Source organism: Equus quagga, chromosome 13 (genome assembly GCF_021613505.1).
Source record: "Equus quagga isolate Etosha38 chromosome 13, UCLA_HA_Equagga_1.0, whole genome shotgun sequence".
NCBI classification, from domain to species: Eukaryota; Metazoa; Chordata; class Mammalia; order Perissodactyla; family Equidae; genus Equus; species Equus quagga.
The window spans coordinates 83,868,816-83,883,928 of NC_060279.1; the positions used below are offsets into that span (position 1 = coordinate 83,868,816).

The 15,113-nt window shown below is 41.1% G+C and overlaps 1 protein-coding gene across 1 annotated transcript; it reads left to right on the forward strand.

Moving 5' to 3' along the window:
- The first annotated feature begins 12,423 nt into the window (after positions 1–12,423).
- On the forward strand, positions 12,424–13,332 carry LOC124249881 (vomeronasal type-1 receptor 1-like). The gene is given in 1 exon segment (XM_046681377.1): positions 12,424–13,332. A coding segment is annotated over 1 exon segment (909 nt).
- Positions 13,333–15,113: the final 1,781 nt, after the last annotated feature.

Consider the following 15,113-nt stretch of genomic DNA (forward strand, 5'->3'; position numbering starts at 1 on the left):
GACACACACACCTCAGCACAAGAGCCCTAGTAACCTCCAGCATCAGCACCAGCGCTGGAAACCCACGGGTTGGGAGCATCTTTTCCACATGAGTCCCTCAGGACAAAGATGTGCAGGGCAGAAATACAGACACACATGTGCACATCCATCTTCTCCATCTAGATCTGGCCCAGAGCTGTCCATTCCAGGATGTGAAGATGCAGGGCCTACGTATGCCATTAAAACTGTGAAAAAAGAAAGAATAGAGTAACTGTGGCTTGATTGTATGAATCAGAGCACAGCTCCAACCCCATCTACCAAGGAGCCAGTTTTAACATTTCATTTTTGTCCACACTCTCAATCATTGTTTTCTTTGTAATGCCCAGAGTTCACGATGCTTAATCAGGTTTAAGTGTGCAATTGGAGTGAGGAAATGTGGTCAATCGGAACATTCCTCAAGGCAACATAGAGTGATTCTGCAGCAGTCATACCGTCAGCCTCTCCCCTGTCATTCATTCCCCTGTCAATGTGTTGGGTTAATTGCTGCAGAATTTTCCCCCAAAAAATGTGTCATACTATACATACTATACATCTCTTAACAATAACGCTAAACTGCTCCTCACCACAGTATAGTATCGTTTAAAAATTCTCCAGGGGAATGGACTGTGCAGGGGTATAGACGGAACTAGATCTGCTCTAGGTAAATGATGTTGAAAGCAGACAATGTTGTCCCCAGAGTGTATCGCTGGAATTATGATACTATTGTCTATAATTTTGTGTGCTTGAAAATGTTCATTAAAATTGTCTTTTAGGAGCAACAGTCTTTCTCTATTTCATTTAACATCATACCCTCAAAGTCCATCCTTGTTGTCACAAATGACAAAGTTTTGTCATTTTATGCCTGAGTAGTATTCATATATATGAATATATATATATTTATTTATCTCACATGGCTGTACTATTTTTAATTTTTTGAAAAATCTCCATTTTCTTGTCCACAGTGACTGCACAAATTTACATTCCCACCAGCAGTGTATGAGCACTCCCTTTTCTCTACATCCTTTCCAGAACTTGGTATTTCTTCTCTTTTTAACAGTAACCATTCTGATAGGTATGAGTTGATATCTCATTTTGGTTTGGATTTGCATGTCCCTAATAATTAGTGACGTTGAACACCTTTCCATGGACCCGTTGGCCTTCTGATTTCACTCCTATGTGGAAGATAACAAACACACACACACAGATATGGACAGCAGATTGGTGATTACCTGAGAGGAATGGGATGGGGGAGGGTGAAGGGGTAAGGGGCACATGAGTACAGGGACAGATAAAACTAGACTTTTGGTGGTGAACACCATGTAGTCCGTAGGGAAGTTGGAATATAACGATGCACACCTGAAGTTTATATAATGTATAAACCGATGTGAGCTCAGTTAAAAAATGTGGCGGTCGTTAATAGTGCTCTAGCAAATTATAAATAGTCAAAGAGAGTTAAAATAATGTGGATGAAACATAAAGAATTAGCCCTAAAAGTAAAATAAAAACATGAGGACATACTAAATTGGAAACAAAAGATAGCAAAAAAGATTGATTTCTCAGTGAAAAGCCTGTTGGAAACCCATTGGAGTATGTGGTTGTCAGAGGAGTTGGGGCCCTATGGGCTTACAGATTGGGTTTGGGGGGAGCACTAGAAGTCCCGCAAAGCACAAGGCGTTGCAGGGGGCAAAGTTTTTCTTATAGAGTCAGATAGTAAATGCTTCAGGCTCATGGGCTTTATGGGCTCTGTCACAGCTACTTAACGCTGCCTTTGCAGGTGGAAGCTGCTATAAACAGCATGAAAACAGGTGTGGTTGTGTTCCAATACCGCAAAAACAAGGGGGCAGCCTGGTGTTGTCGCATTCAGTTGGTGCGCTCTGCTCCAGCAGCCCAAGTTTGACAGTTCGGATCCCCAGTGTGGATGCATGCACCATTTATCAAGCCACCCTATGGCAGATGTCCCACATATAAGACAGAGGAAGATGGGCATGCATGGGCCCATCTTCCTCAGCAAAAAGAGGAGGATTAGTGTCAGATGTTCGCTCAGGGCTAAGCTTCCTCAAAAACCAAAACAAAAAAAACAAACTAAAAAATAACTACCCCCTGCCATCCTGCAGCCACAGTTTGCTGACCCCTGAGTTGGGGTTTTATGTGAGTGGAAGGAAATTTTCACGTTCCCTACACTGCAATATTCAGTGACACCACTCCGTTCATCGATTGATAGAATTCTGATGTTGTCACTGTACTCTCTGTCTGGCCTTGCCCTGAGCCCGGCCTGCAGGTTTGGGGATGCTTCATCTCAGTGCAAATGATGCAGAAGAAGGGGAAGTCTGGTTGCCCAGTGAGAAGCACAGGAGGCGGGGCTGACGGACACTTGGAAGGCAACTTATCCTCCTGTGGAGTCACGTGGGCCACAGGGTGATGCAATATTTTGAGGTAGGAAAGATGTCTCAAAATAGGGTATTTTCCAGCCTGAAAGAATCTAGGGCCATAGAAGAATCATGAAATTTAAAGTCATGGGGAGATGAGGATCCTGGCCCAATGATGGTGCTCAGTACTTGGGGAAGATGAAAAAGCATCGAGGAACGTGCCCAGTTAGAAATGAGTGAAGGGAGCCCGTGACGCACCTCCCAGTGTCACTTTAGTGCCTGAGTCCAACTTCATTCTGAACTATGGTTGTCCACAGGGAACACAGAAAGCTTTTCCTGCCAGCTCTTTGGTGCCCATTAGGATCTTTTCATTAATTGAGGAAGTCGTCCTTAATCACTTGCTGATGATGATGATGATTGCACTGGGAGTAAAATTCAGTCCTCACTGGAGATGCCCTGGAGTCTCCATGCAGATAGTGTCACTGATACCGCAGATGACACGATAATGACACCTCTGTGCGGAGATCAAGTCCAGGAACTCTGTCTCTATAACTCTGGGCCATCCTGATCGACACCCGCCTGCACAGAGCTCTGGAGCAAAGACCAGTCAGGTGAGTGCCTCCTGTTGTTCAATCTCAGGGCAGAGGCCAGGAGGGAAGGGATCTCCAGCAGGAGAGGAACTCAGACCTGTGGTTGTGCACTAACATTGCACAGGACAGGTGCTAACCCTGCCTTGTCCAGAGCTGCCCCACTCATGCCCTGGCTGCCAGGTAGAAGGTGGGAATGCATTGGGGTGTGTTTCAGAGTGGGACCAGAGTCATGATGTTGATTGCAAATCCCTGTGCCCCAGAGTCCCTGACAATGAGAGAAAGAGGGGTCATTCCCCTTGGCATCTGTGCCAAGCCTTGTATGGCCAGAGCCACTGAGTACATGTACCTCAACCATGTACAAAAGAGTCTACTTATTTTGTCAGACCTCACTGATTAGGGTTGGGTGCAAATATAGAAGGACAAATAGGTGTGCAGAGTTTGTTATGACTTACAAATCCTGAAACCTGAAATAAGATCCAATGACAGACACACATGAAAAATACAAACAGAAAAACAAAGAGAGAAATAGTCTCCCCTCTAATGATATACACATTTTTCCTTTTTCAAATCCCACTTCAGGGGGATTCAGTCATGTCAGTGATTTCTGTGTCTCTCTTCTGTATGTTATTTGTGTTGTGTGTGTAAGTGTGGTTCGGATTTTCATCTTTCTTATCGAATGGGAAAATTCCCATCTGTCCTTCCTCAGCCCAAGGCCCAGGGGGAAAAAGGAATTTGCAGTAAGATTAAGTCCAGTTAATTTTCAAGTATGCCAAAACAGTATGAATGCTGGAAAATAAGCAATGTACACTTTTTACATTTTAATAAGAATCACAAATTAGAATAATACCCTCTGTGGTATTTCAACAGTGTATTTTATATTTGGAAATATGGTGGGATGTACCTTGGACCACGCTATGGTCTGAATGTTTGTGTCCCTCTGAAATTTATATGTTGAAATCATAACCTACAAAGATGATGGTATTAGCAGGTGGAAATTTGGGTGGCGCCCAGGTCATCAGGATGATGGCTTTATGAAAGGGGTTAGTGTGTATAAAGGAGGCTTCAAGAGTTCCCTAGACCCTTTCCACCAGCGAGAAGTCTCCAGCTACGAACCAGGAAGAGGGTCCTCACCAGAAGGCAACCAGCCTGCAGCCTCAATCTTGGACCCCAGCCTCCAAAATCGTAAGCAATAAATTTGCGTTGTTTATAAGCCACAAAGTCAGTAATATCTTGTTATGGCAGCCAGAACGATATTGATAGACTATGAAAGCGATGTTGATGACTAAGACCAAGAAGAGATCAGAGGCGATTTCTGAGAAAAGGTTTAGAGGTTCTACACTGGAAGCAAAATGGAAATGTTCCACCTTTCCCAACTCTCACTCTATCCCTCCATCCAGGTCCTATTCTGATCCTTTGTCCACTGCCCTCCGCACACGATGAGCTCTGTTAGCTGGCTTCCTCCTTCTCTCCTAGGAGGTCTACAAGCCAGCTCTGATTTCAGTGCTCACTGTGCTGAGTGACGCACTCCTCTGCTGATTCAGCATCAGAATTAATCCCAGCTGCTTCCGCTGTATGTTATGCATTCTCTGTCTCAGCAGTTACAACACCCAAGAAAGCGTGAGGAAGCCAGTGGAGCAAAAAGTGCTCAGGCACAAGGAACACCCAACTGCCTCTCAGTTTTATTTAGTGAAAACAGAGCTGTGTCCTCAGATGAGTGATTGCAAAGTGGGCTTCAGGGTCTGTCTTTTTTTTCTAGAATGCTTTGCATGAGCTTGTCCAAATACATGAAAAGTGACCTGTCCTTGCTGGTCCCTCCAAGCCTGTGGGTGAAGGGAGGTTCCAGAGGGGCGGCAGGTACTGGGATGGGTGTTTCTGGAACAGCACAGATCACCATCTTTGGTTTGGTTTCTGACTGTGGCCATGGTCATGCCCCCATGTTTGACTGTATGGGGATGATGGTCACTGTCTGCTGGGGGGAGGTGTGTCCTTCTACATTCTGCCTGGTGATTGCTAGTATAAGGGAGGCACCTCAGCTGTGGGGCCAATGTCTGTGTGCCCCAGAGAATGGTCAACCAGCAAGTCTGACCACATCACCCACGCCAGTAAGCCTCAGGCCCATATGAAGGAGGCCATAGGCCATGTTTGTGGGAGGAGAGGTGCAAGGGGACGAGGGGACCTGCACGCACTAGGAGCCACTGCAGGTGTGATTTAGGGAGCACTAGGTGGGGACCCAGGGGATCATGTGAGAAACTATGGGGCGTGAAAATCACATCAGCTCTTTCACCAATAAACAAGGTTCTGCGGGATTCACTGGGGCTAGAGTTAAAGTTAACAAACTGCAGAACCATGGAGTTGTACACATTATTGTAACTCAAAGGGAAGACCCGAACAGTTACAATTTCTGATTAGATCTTGCGTAGTGCTGGGATATCAAAGACAGGCAGGCAGGGATTGCTGCGTGGAATGGATCAAGAATAGGTTGGGGCATGAAACAGGACTCCAGAGTGGACCGTTTCAGAAGAATAAACACACATTGTGGTATGTGAGTCTCAGTGTCAAAGTATGCAGGGACGTGACCCCAGCAGCATGTGTGCATACACACTCACCCACACAGACAGGCACACACACTGGTACATTCACACAAACACACATTGGCACCGGTTACACTTTTTCCATAATTTTATTGACTTTGAGTGTGAAACCATTAACGTGAATATTGGTGAGTGAGTGTGTTGGACTCCAGGAACACATAGAAAGAGAGGGAAGGGTACCATCCTCAGCTCTACCAAAAACAACACAGATTTCGCTCTGCTGTTGTTGGGGATGGTGAAGATGCAGCAGACGGTGATGCTCACAGGAGCTCATTGTGACCAGACATGATTATGGACTGAGGACCTATTGGTAGATGATGAGATCACTTCATTTTCCTCATGTGGCTTTCAAGGTATTAGGAAGAGAGAAGATGAAAAGGAACAAACAAAGGGCATGATTTTCATTTTGAGAGCAAGGAAGGAAACAAAGATGGCGAATGAGGATGATTTTAAGGTGTCTATGACCAGCTGACACTCAGGTGGAGCTGGAGTTTGACAAAGAGCAAGCATGTGAGGTGGTGGGAAGATGGAATTCCATGAAAAAAGAAGAATGTGTATTTCTGTGTGAAGCAGAAATGTGTTTCTTTTGCTTTCACTGGAAATAAATCAGTGTAGCTCATCTAGTGAGTAAAGCCAGAGAGGATTCTAGTGAGGTGGGAATGCGATTGGGTCCCTGACGATGCTTTCTACTGTCTTCCTCACCTTCCTGCCAGTGGTAACTAATGAAAACAAAACATTAACAATATTTACAATGAGAATGGTTTCTACTAATAGTAAATGACAACTTCTTTTGTTCCAGACATCCTGATCAACAATTAACTTGAAATCCACATGGAAGGTTCACACCAACCTTATGGTGCTTGTTATTTTTCAGTTTTACTTTACTTTTTAGTGAAAAATAGTGATGCAGAGAGGTGAATAAAATTTCTGAGTTTGCGCTAAGTTAACAAGCGGATGATCTTGGCACAGCAGAGCTTTCTGATCCTGAGCTTGGACTCTTGACTCCCTGCTCTCCTGCCTCTAACCTGAGATCCTATTGTGGTCTCCACATTGCAAATGAGGGGGCAAGGTGGGTTCCCACATCTCAGCACCAGAAATGGAGAGTGGCAACCAGGACCCAGATAGGTGGACCCAAAGCTATTAAGCATTTCACTGTACTGCTTCCTGTGTTTTTTTTCCTTAGTATTTTCTAAAGACAGGCACTATTCTCCTGAAGAATTTGTTGTGTTTGTAACTTTGCACTTTGGTTTCCAATTCATTTCTCTCTTCTGTACCTGACAATGGCTTCTGAATCTTATGATTTAATTAAGAATTATTTCTTCTAGAAGGAATTCACAGCTTTCACTAAAATAAGTCAATATTTGCCTCGTCCTCCACAAAAGCTTCTTCCCTCTTAAGGGCCTGACACTTTATTTTAATGGGACCCCCACATGGGCTCTGGGTTACTTTGAGCTGTGGGAGCTAGAATGATGTTCTTTTGTAAAATTCAGAAAGAAGCAGAGTCAGACAAATGTAGGCACTCAGAAGTAATGAGGAATAAAAGCCATCTTTCTGAGTATTCAGTCTAATGATCAGGCTGTTAACATTTTTGATGTGGACTGAGGGTGGGAGCCCACACAGACGAAGCTGTCCAGGACCTGAGCTCAAAGACTTATGAGTTAAGATGTAGGGAGTTATTCAGAATTAGGCTGCTTTACCCACAGGAGATCTTTTCTATGAAGAATAGACTATCTCAGTACATTTTACACTCAACTTATGTAATCAAAGGATGGCTGATTTTTTAAAAGATATTTTGTATCCAACAACTCTGATGAATTCCTTTATGAGTTCTCAACTGTGGACAACTGATTCTCACGCAATTGTATTAGAATTAGTTAGATAAGGTTACAATTTCAACAATATTTTTAGATTGTACATCATTTTCTTAAGTTAATACATTCTTTTCTTCAGCTTTATTGAGGTATAATTGACTGATAAAATTGGAATATATTTAAAGTATACAGCATGATGATTTCATATATGCATACATTGTGAAAGGATTCCCACAACTGATTTAATTAACACATCCATAAACTCACATATTTACCATTATTTTTTTGTGTGGTGAGAACACAAGTTCTATTCTCTCTCTCTCTTTTTTTAATGCTCTACATGCACCACTTCATTCACAACCACTCTTTTCTTTCTGTCTTTTGTTTTTTTATATTATTTTTTGGTGAGGAAGATTGACCCTAAGCAAACATCTGTTGCCAATCTTCCTGTTTTTTTTTTCTCCCCAGAGCCCCAGTACGCAGTTGGATATCCTAATTGTAGGTCACTACGGTTCTCCTATGTGGGAGGCCACAACAGCATAGCTTAATGAGCAGTGCGTAGCTCTGCGCCAAGGATCCAAACTGGTTAACCCTAGGCTGCAAAAGCAGAGTGCATGAACTTAATCACTTGGCCACGGGGCTGGCCTGTCTCTTGCCTTTTTGATGGGAGCCGTTCTCACAGGCATGAGGTGATACCTCCTTAGGGTTTTGAGGTGCATTTCCCTGATGATTAGTGATGTTGAGCACTTTTCCATGTACTATTTCTATGACTTCTTGGGAAAAATGTCTATTCAGGTCCTTAGCCCATTTTTAAACTCTCTGTTATTTTGCTATCGAGTTGTGTGAGTTCCTTGTATATTTCAGATATTATTTCCTTATCAGATAAGTGGTTTGCAGATATTTCTCCTATCCCGTTCTTTGCCTTTCTTTTTGTTCATGAGTTCTTTTGCTGTGCAGAGCCTTTTAGTCTGATGTGGCCCCACATGTTTATATTTTCTCTTGTTGCATTTTTAAAATTGAAGTATAATTGAAATACTATATCTTATTTCCTCCAGCTGTGCATCATAGTGATTAAATATTTATATACATTATGAAACGATCATCACCATAAGTCTAGTTTCTTTAGAGGGTCATATCCAAAAAAATCATCGCCAAATCTATGTCAAGAAGCTTACCATGTATGTTTTCTACTACAAATTTTACACTTTCAGGTCTTACATTCAAGTCTTTAATCTGTTTGAGTTTATTTGCGTGCATGGTGTAAGACAGAGGTTCAGTTTCCTTTGTTTGCATGTGGATATCCAGTTATCCACAATAAACACTTTATTGTACAGACTATTCTTTCCCCATTGTGTGTTCTTGGTGACTTTATCAAAAATTAATTGACCCTAGATGTGTGGGTGTATTTATATGTTCTCTCCTCTGTTTCATTGGACTATACGTCTGTTTGTATGCCAATACCACAGTGTTTTTGTTCCTATCTGTCTGTAATATAATTTAAAATCTGGAAGTGTGATGCCTCCAGCATTTTTTTTTCCCCTCAGAGGAAGCTTCACCCTGAGCTGACATCTGTGCCAATCTTCCTCTACTTTATATGTGGGTTGCCACCACAGCGTGGTTTACAAATGGTAGGTCTTTATCCAGGATCTGAACCCACAAACCCAGGCCTCCAAATCAGAGCTCACGGAAATTTAACCACTCGGCCACGGGGCCAGCCCCCTTCCAGCTTTATTCAACTTTCTCAATAATGGCTTTGGCTTTTCAGGGTCCTTTGTGGTTCCTCACAAGTTTTAGGATTGTTTTTTCTATTTCTGAGAATAATGTCATTGGAATTTTGATACAGATTGCATTGATTCTGTGGATCATTTTGTGTAGTATGGACATTTTGACAATATTAATTCTTCATATCCCCATACATGGAATATCTTATATTTATTTGTGTCGTCTTCAATTCTTTCGTCAATGTCTTATGGAGCTCCATGTACAGATCTTTCACCTCCTTGGTAAAATCTATTCCTAAATATTTTATTCTTTTTGATTCAAAGGGATGGTTTTCTAAGTTACTCTTTGCGAGAGTTAGCATATAGAAATGCATTGACTTTGTATAGTGGTTTAATATACTGCACATTAACTGAATGTTTTTTATTCTAACAGTTTTTTGATGGAATCTTTAGAGTTTTCTATCTATAAGATTATGTAGTCTGCAAACAGAGACAATTTTAATTTTCAAATTTGGGGGGAAGAGATTGAGAAGGATTGTATTCATTCTTAGTAAATACTTGGTAGAATATACCTGTGAAGCCATCTAATCCTAGACTTTCTTTGTCAGGAGGTTTTTGATTAATGATTCAATCTTCTTATTAGTAATTGTTGAATTCTGAAATTTTCTATTTCTTCATTATTCAGCCTTGGTAGGCTATATGTTTCTAGGAACCCATTTTTTTCTAGGTTATCTAATTTGTCAGTGGATAATTGTTCACAGTAGTTTCTCAAGACCCTTGGTCTTGCTGTGTTATCATTTGTAATGTCTCCTTTTTCATTTCTGATTTTATTTACTTGAGTATTCTCTCTTTTTCTTAGTCTAGCAAAAGGCTTTTCAATTTAGCTTGTATTTTCAAAAAAAGTGGATCTTATTTTCATCAATCTTTTATACCGTGTTCTTAGTTTCCATTTTATTTATTTTTCCTCTGATCATTTCTATTTCCTTCATCTAGTACCTTTGGGCTTAGATTGTTCTTCTCTTTCTAGTTCCCTGAAATGTAAAGTCAATTTATTTATTTGAGATCTTTCTTTTTTGTTAATGTTTCTGCTTATTGCTATAAACTTCCCTCTTAGAACCTTCTGCTGAATCCCGTAAATATTGGTATGCTCTGCTTCCAGGTTCTTTTGTCTCAAGATATTTTTATTTCCCATTTGATTTTTCCTTGACCCATTGGTTGTTCAAGAGCATGTCATTTAGGGGCTGCCCCGTGGCCAAGTGGTTGAGTTCGCGAGCTCCGCTGCAGGTGGCCCAGTGTTTCGTTGGTTCGAATCCTGGGCGCGGACATGGCACTGCTCTTCAAACCACGCTAAGGCAGCGTCCCACATGCCACAACTAGAAGGACCCACAACGAAGAATATACAACTATGTACCGGGGGGCTTTGGGGAGGAAAAGGAAAAAATAAAATCTTTAAAAAAAAAAAAAAGAGCATGTCATTTAATCTTTATATATTAGTGAATTTTCCAGTTTTCCTCTTATAGTTGATTTCCAGTTTCCGATCATTGTTGTCAGAACAGATGATTGATAGGAGTTCAATCTTCTTAAATGTGTTAAGACTTCTTTTGTGGCCTAAAATATGATCTATCCTGGAGAACAGTTCATGTGCCTGGAGAATAATGTGTATTCTGCTGCTGTTGGATGGAATGTTCTGTGTGTGTCCACTAGATCAATCTGGTCGAAGACGTAGGTTAAGTCCATTGATTCTCTCTTGATTTTCTGTCTGATCTATCCATTGTTGAAATTGTGGTATTGAGATCCTTTATTATTGTTGTATTTTTTGTTGTATAATTGTTGTGTTATTGCTGTCTATTTCTCCCTTGAGATGTTAATATTTGCTTAATATATTGAGGTTCTCCAAAGTTGGGTTTATTAATATTTAAAATTATTCTATCCTCTTGATGAATTGACCCCTTTATCATTATATAATGACCTTCTTTGTCTCTTGTTACAGTTTTTGGTTTAAAGTCAATGTTTTGTGACATAATTATAGTTACTCCAGCTTTTTTTGTTTTCATTTGCATGTAATATATTTTTTCATCTCTTCAAATTTAATCTATGTGTGACTGTGTAAACGGCCTTTTTCATATGGTCCTGTGGGACGCATGAATTCTGATTATCACTGGCTCTTGGGGCTATGTGATTTGAGGCATATTCCCTTGGATGGATGCTGCAAATGTTGGGGCATCATATGTGTGGACAACTTCCTTCCAGGGAGAAGCTGGAGATGATTTTATTTTTGGAGTAAGCCAGAGGCAGAATGTGGGGGAACTGTCCACTTGCTGCTTTAGGCTCCTGGGAGCATCTCAGCCAGCTGCTTGATGTGGCTGATTAGAAGCCACATCCTTGGTCAGAGCCTGCAAAGTATGCAAACTCCTTCCAGTGACAAACTGGACAATGGGTGTTTTCCCCTGTTCCCTCTCCACTGAACCTGGAGGTATAGCCATGGGGAGTATTAGGAGGCCCCTTTGACGACTACTTTTTTTTATTTCTTACAGTCCTGTGGGACTCATGAATGAAAAGACCCATTAACTATCAGAGCTAGCCAATTGGAGGGCCTCTTCCTCTAGTGGCAGCCCTAAAATATGAGGTGCTCCATGTGTGGTTCAAACCCTCACTTCTCTGGGAGAAGCAGAGAGCTGGAGCTTTCATCCTGATTATAGGGTTCTGTGCCAAGGGCTGGGATGATGATGAGAGTGTGTCTCAGCCTTTCCTACCCATTTCAACATGGACATTTTCTCAGTCACCTAATTGATGAAAGTTAATAAACTAGCTTCCAGATTTCTCTCAGAGGAAATTGATTAATGTGTAGGTAAATTCATTGCATCTGTGAGAGGAAGGAAAGTCCTGTCTCCATCTTGGTGATGTCACTCAACACCTATTACAATAGGCGGGATGATCATGAATTTTAAGGGGGTACAGTGCTTTCATGTCTTTGTCTCCTGTCAATTACTCATATACTCAGTACATATTATTTACCACCTATTATGTGTCAACCATATTTTTTTAAAAGACAGGAATAGTTTCTAAAATCATCGACCTTACATTCTGGTGGAGAATCAAAATATAAAAGTAAATAGAAATAAATACAAAATAGGAATGGTGACAAGTATAACTGGTATCAGGTCTATGTTCTCTAGGTTGGGCCCCTCCTTTGGAGTATGACACATCTCCCTTCTCAGGAGAAGAAAAGAGCAAGAATCCTTTTCCAATGTTGGCTATTAAGAAGACAGTTCACGTCATCACTGGCATAAACACATTTTGCTCCAGGCCACTCTGAAGTCATTTCCATGTCTTTTCAGGAAGAGGTCCTAAGAACCACAGGGGAAGTTGCTGTGAAAACTATCTTTCTTTTACAGGTGAGGTTTGGAACTATGGCCAATAGCTTTCTCTTTTTCCGTAACGTTTCTTCAATCTTGCTTGGCCAAAGGCAGAAGCCCACACATACAATTCTTACCCACATGGCAGTGGCCAATATCTTGGTTCTCCTCTCCAGTGGGGTTCCCCATACAATGGCAGTTTCTCTCTTCAGAAACCCTCTATCAAGCCTTGGGTGCAAATTTGGATGTTATCTATACAGAGTGGCTCGCAACACCAACGTGTGCTTCCCCTGTGTACTGAGCACCTATCAGGCCTTTATTCTCAACCCTGGCAGAGTGGCGTGGATGATGCTCAGAGGAAGAACTCTCAAGATCATTGATCCACTCTGTTGTACTTGCTGGATGCTCAGTTTCTTAATGCGTATCTATGCTCCTGTAATGGTCACTGGTCCACAAGACACAGAAAATGATACTGACTTCCAAGGGAAGTGGCTCTGTCCATCCTCAAGTTTCACTGCACAGATTGTCATCTTGTGGTCCATCTCTGATGCCATGTTTATTGGCCTCATCATCTGATCCAGTGGTTCCATGGTGCTTCTCCTGCACAGACACCACAAGAGAGTGCAGCATATTCACACCTCCAATGATAACTACGAGCGTCCCCCAGAGATCAGAGCTGCCCACTCCATCCTGATGCTGATGGTCACTTTTATCATCCCTTACATGCTGAATTCCATTTTTACTTTTTGCATCGATAACTTTTTAGATACTCAGCTATGGTTGATGCTGATCTCTCATATTTTGGCTTTATTTTTCCCTACTTTTAGCCCCTTACTGCTGATCCTTAGGGATCCTAGAGCTCCTAATTTCTGCTCTTGAATTGTTGAAATCACTGTTGAAGGTGTAAATATTTAGAAGTTAGTTTCTATAACATCCTTATAGTAATCATTTACGTTACCCATTTTCATAACCTTTTTTATTGTTATACATATACATAGCATCATTCATTATTTTAACCATTGATAAGTGTACAATCCAGTGGCATTATAAACATTCACAATGTTGTGTAGTCATCACCACTATTTGTATCAAGAGTTTTTCGTCTTACCCAACAAAATCTCATGCCCACTAAATGAATAAACCCCCTTCCTCTCTCCTCTCAGCGCAAGATATTCTCTAATCTACTTTCGGTATCTATGGATTTGCCTGTTCCCAGTATCTCTTACATGTGAAGCCATTTAGTATTTGTCCTTCTGTGTCTCCCTTATCCCACTAAGCATGTTTTCAAGGCCAATCCATGTTGTAGCATATGTAAAAATCTCGTTCATTTTTATGGCTGAAATCTATTCTATTGTCTATATATACAACATTTTATTTATTCATTCATCTGCTGATGGACACTTGAGTTATTGCTATTTTTTGGCTTTTGTGAATAACATGACTATGATCACGGATGTACAAATATCTCTCAAGTCCCTGCTTCTAGTTCTTGTGGATGTTTACCTACGAGTTCATTGCTGTGCCATAGGTTAGTTCTATGTTCAACATTTTAAGAAATCACCAAAAGTTTTCCACAGCTGCTGCATCATTTTGCATCCCCACCACAAATGTACAAGTGTTGCTGTTTCTCCACATCCTTGCCAACACTTGTTCTTTTCCATTTTTGGATCACTGTATATCCATCTTTCAGGTGTGAAGTGGGATCTCATTGTGGTGTGATTTGCATTTCCCCAATGACCTACGATGGTTAACATCTTTTCATACACTTATTGGCAGTTTGTATATCTTTGGGGAAGTGCCTATTCAAATCATTTGCCCAATTTCGTATTGAGTTATCTTTTGTTGTTAGTCTTAGGAGTACTTTATACATTCTGGATATTTATCTTTTCTCAGTATAAGATTCACAAAGATTTTCTCCCGTTCCATAGTTGGTCAGAATGTTGCTGTTAGACCGGGGCAGTTCTTTATAGACTGGTGAGTCTATCACTGCAGATGGAGCTGAGTGCACCGCCCAGGTAGAGGGAATCTGAGTGGAGATCCAACTGCGTCCACCACAGTGCCATTTTTAATATTTCTGTATTGTTCACATTCTCAAATGTTCACTATTTTCTTTATAATGTCTGGATTTATGATGCTTAATGAAGTTTAGGTGTGCAAGTGGGGGGAGGAAATTTGAAGTCGTCAGTCAGAATATTCCTCAAGGAAACACGGAAGCGATGCCCTGGCAGTCATACCATGAGCTGTACTTCTACTTTTCATTCCTTCTTGAAGGCATTGGGTTAATTGCTGCAAGAATTTCCCTCCAGAAATGCATCCTAGTATACCTCATAACAGTAACACTCCCCTCTTCCTAGCCAGAGTGTAATGATCACTTTAAAATTCTCCAGGGGAAGGGACTGTGAGCGAGCGTAGACAAAACTAGATCTGCTCAAGGTAAACGATGGTTGAAAGTAGACAATGTTGTTCTCAAGGTGTGTGGGTGAGGTGATGATACTACTGTCTCTAATTTTGTTGAGTGAAAATGTCCGTTAGAGTTGTGTTTTAGGCAACATATGTTAAATAGTGCTCTTTGAAATTATTAATATGCAAACTGAATTAAACTTATGTGGATGAATCATAAAGTTAAAGAATTAGCCATAAAAACAGAATAGAAACATGAA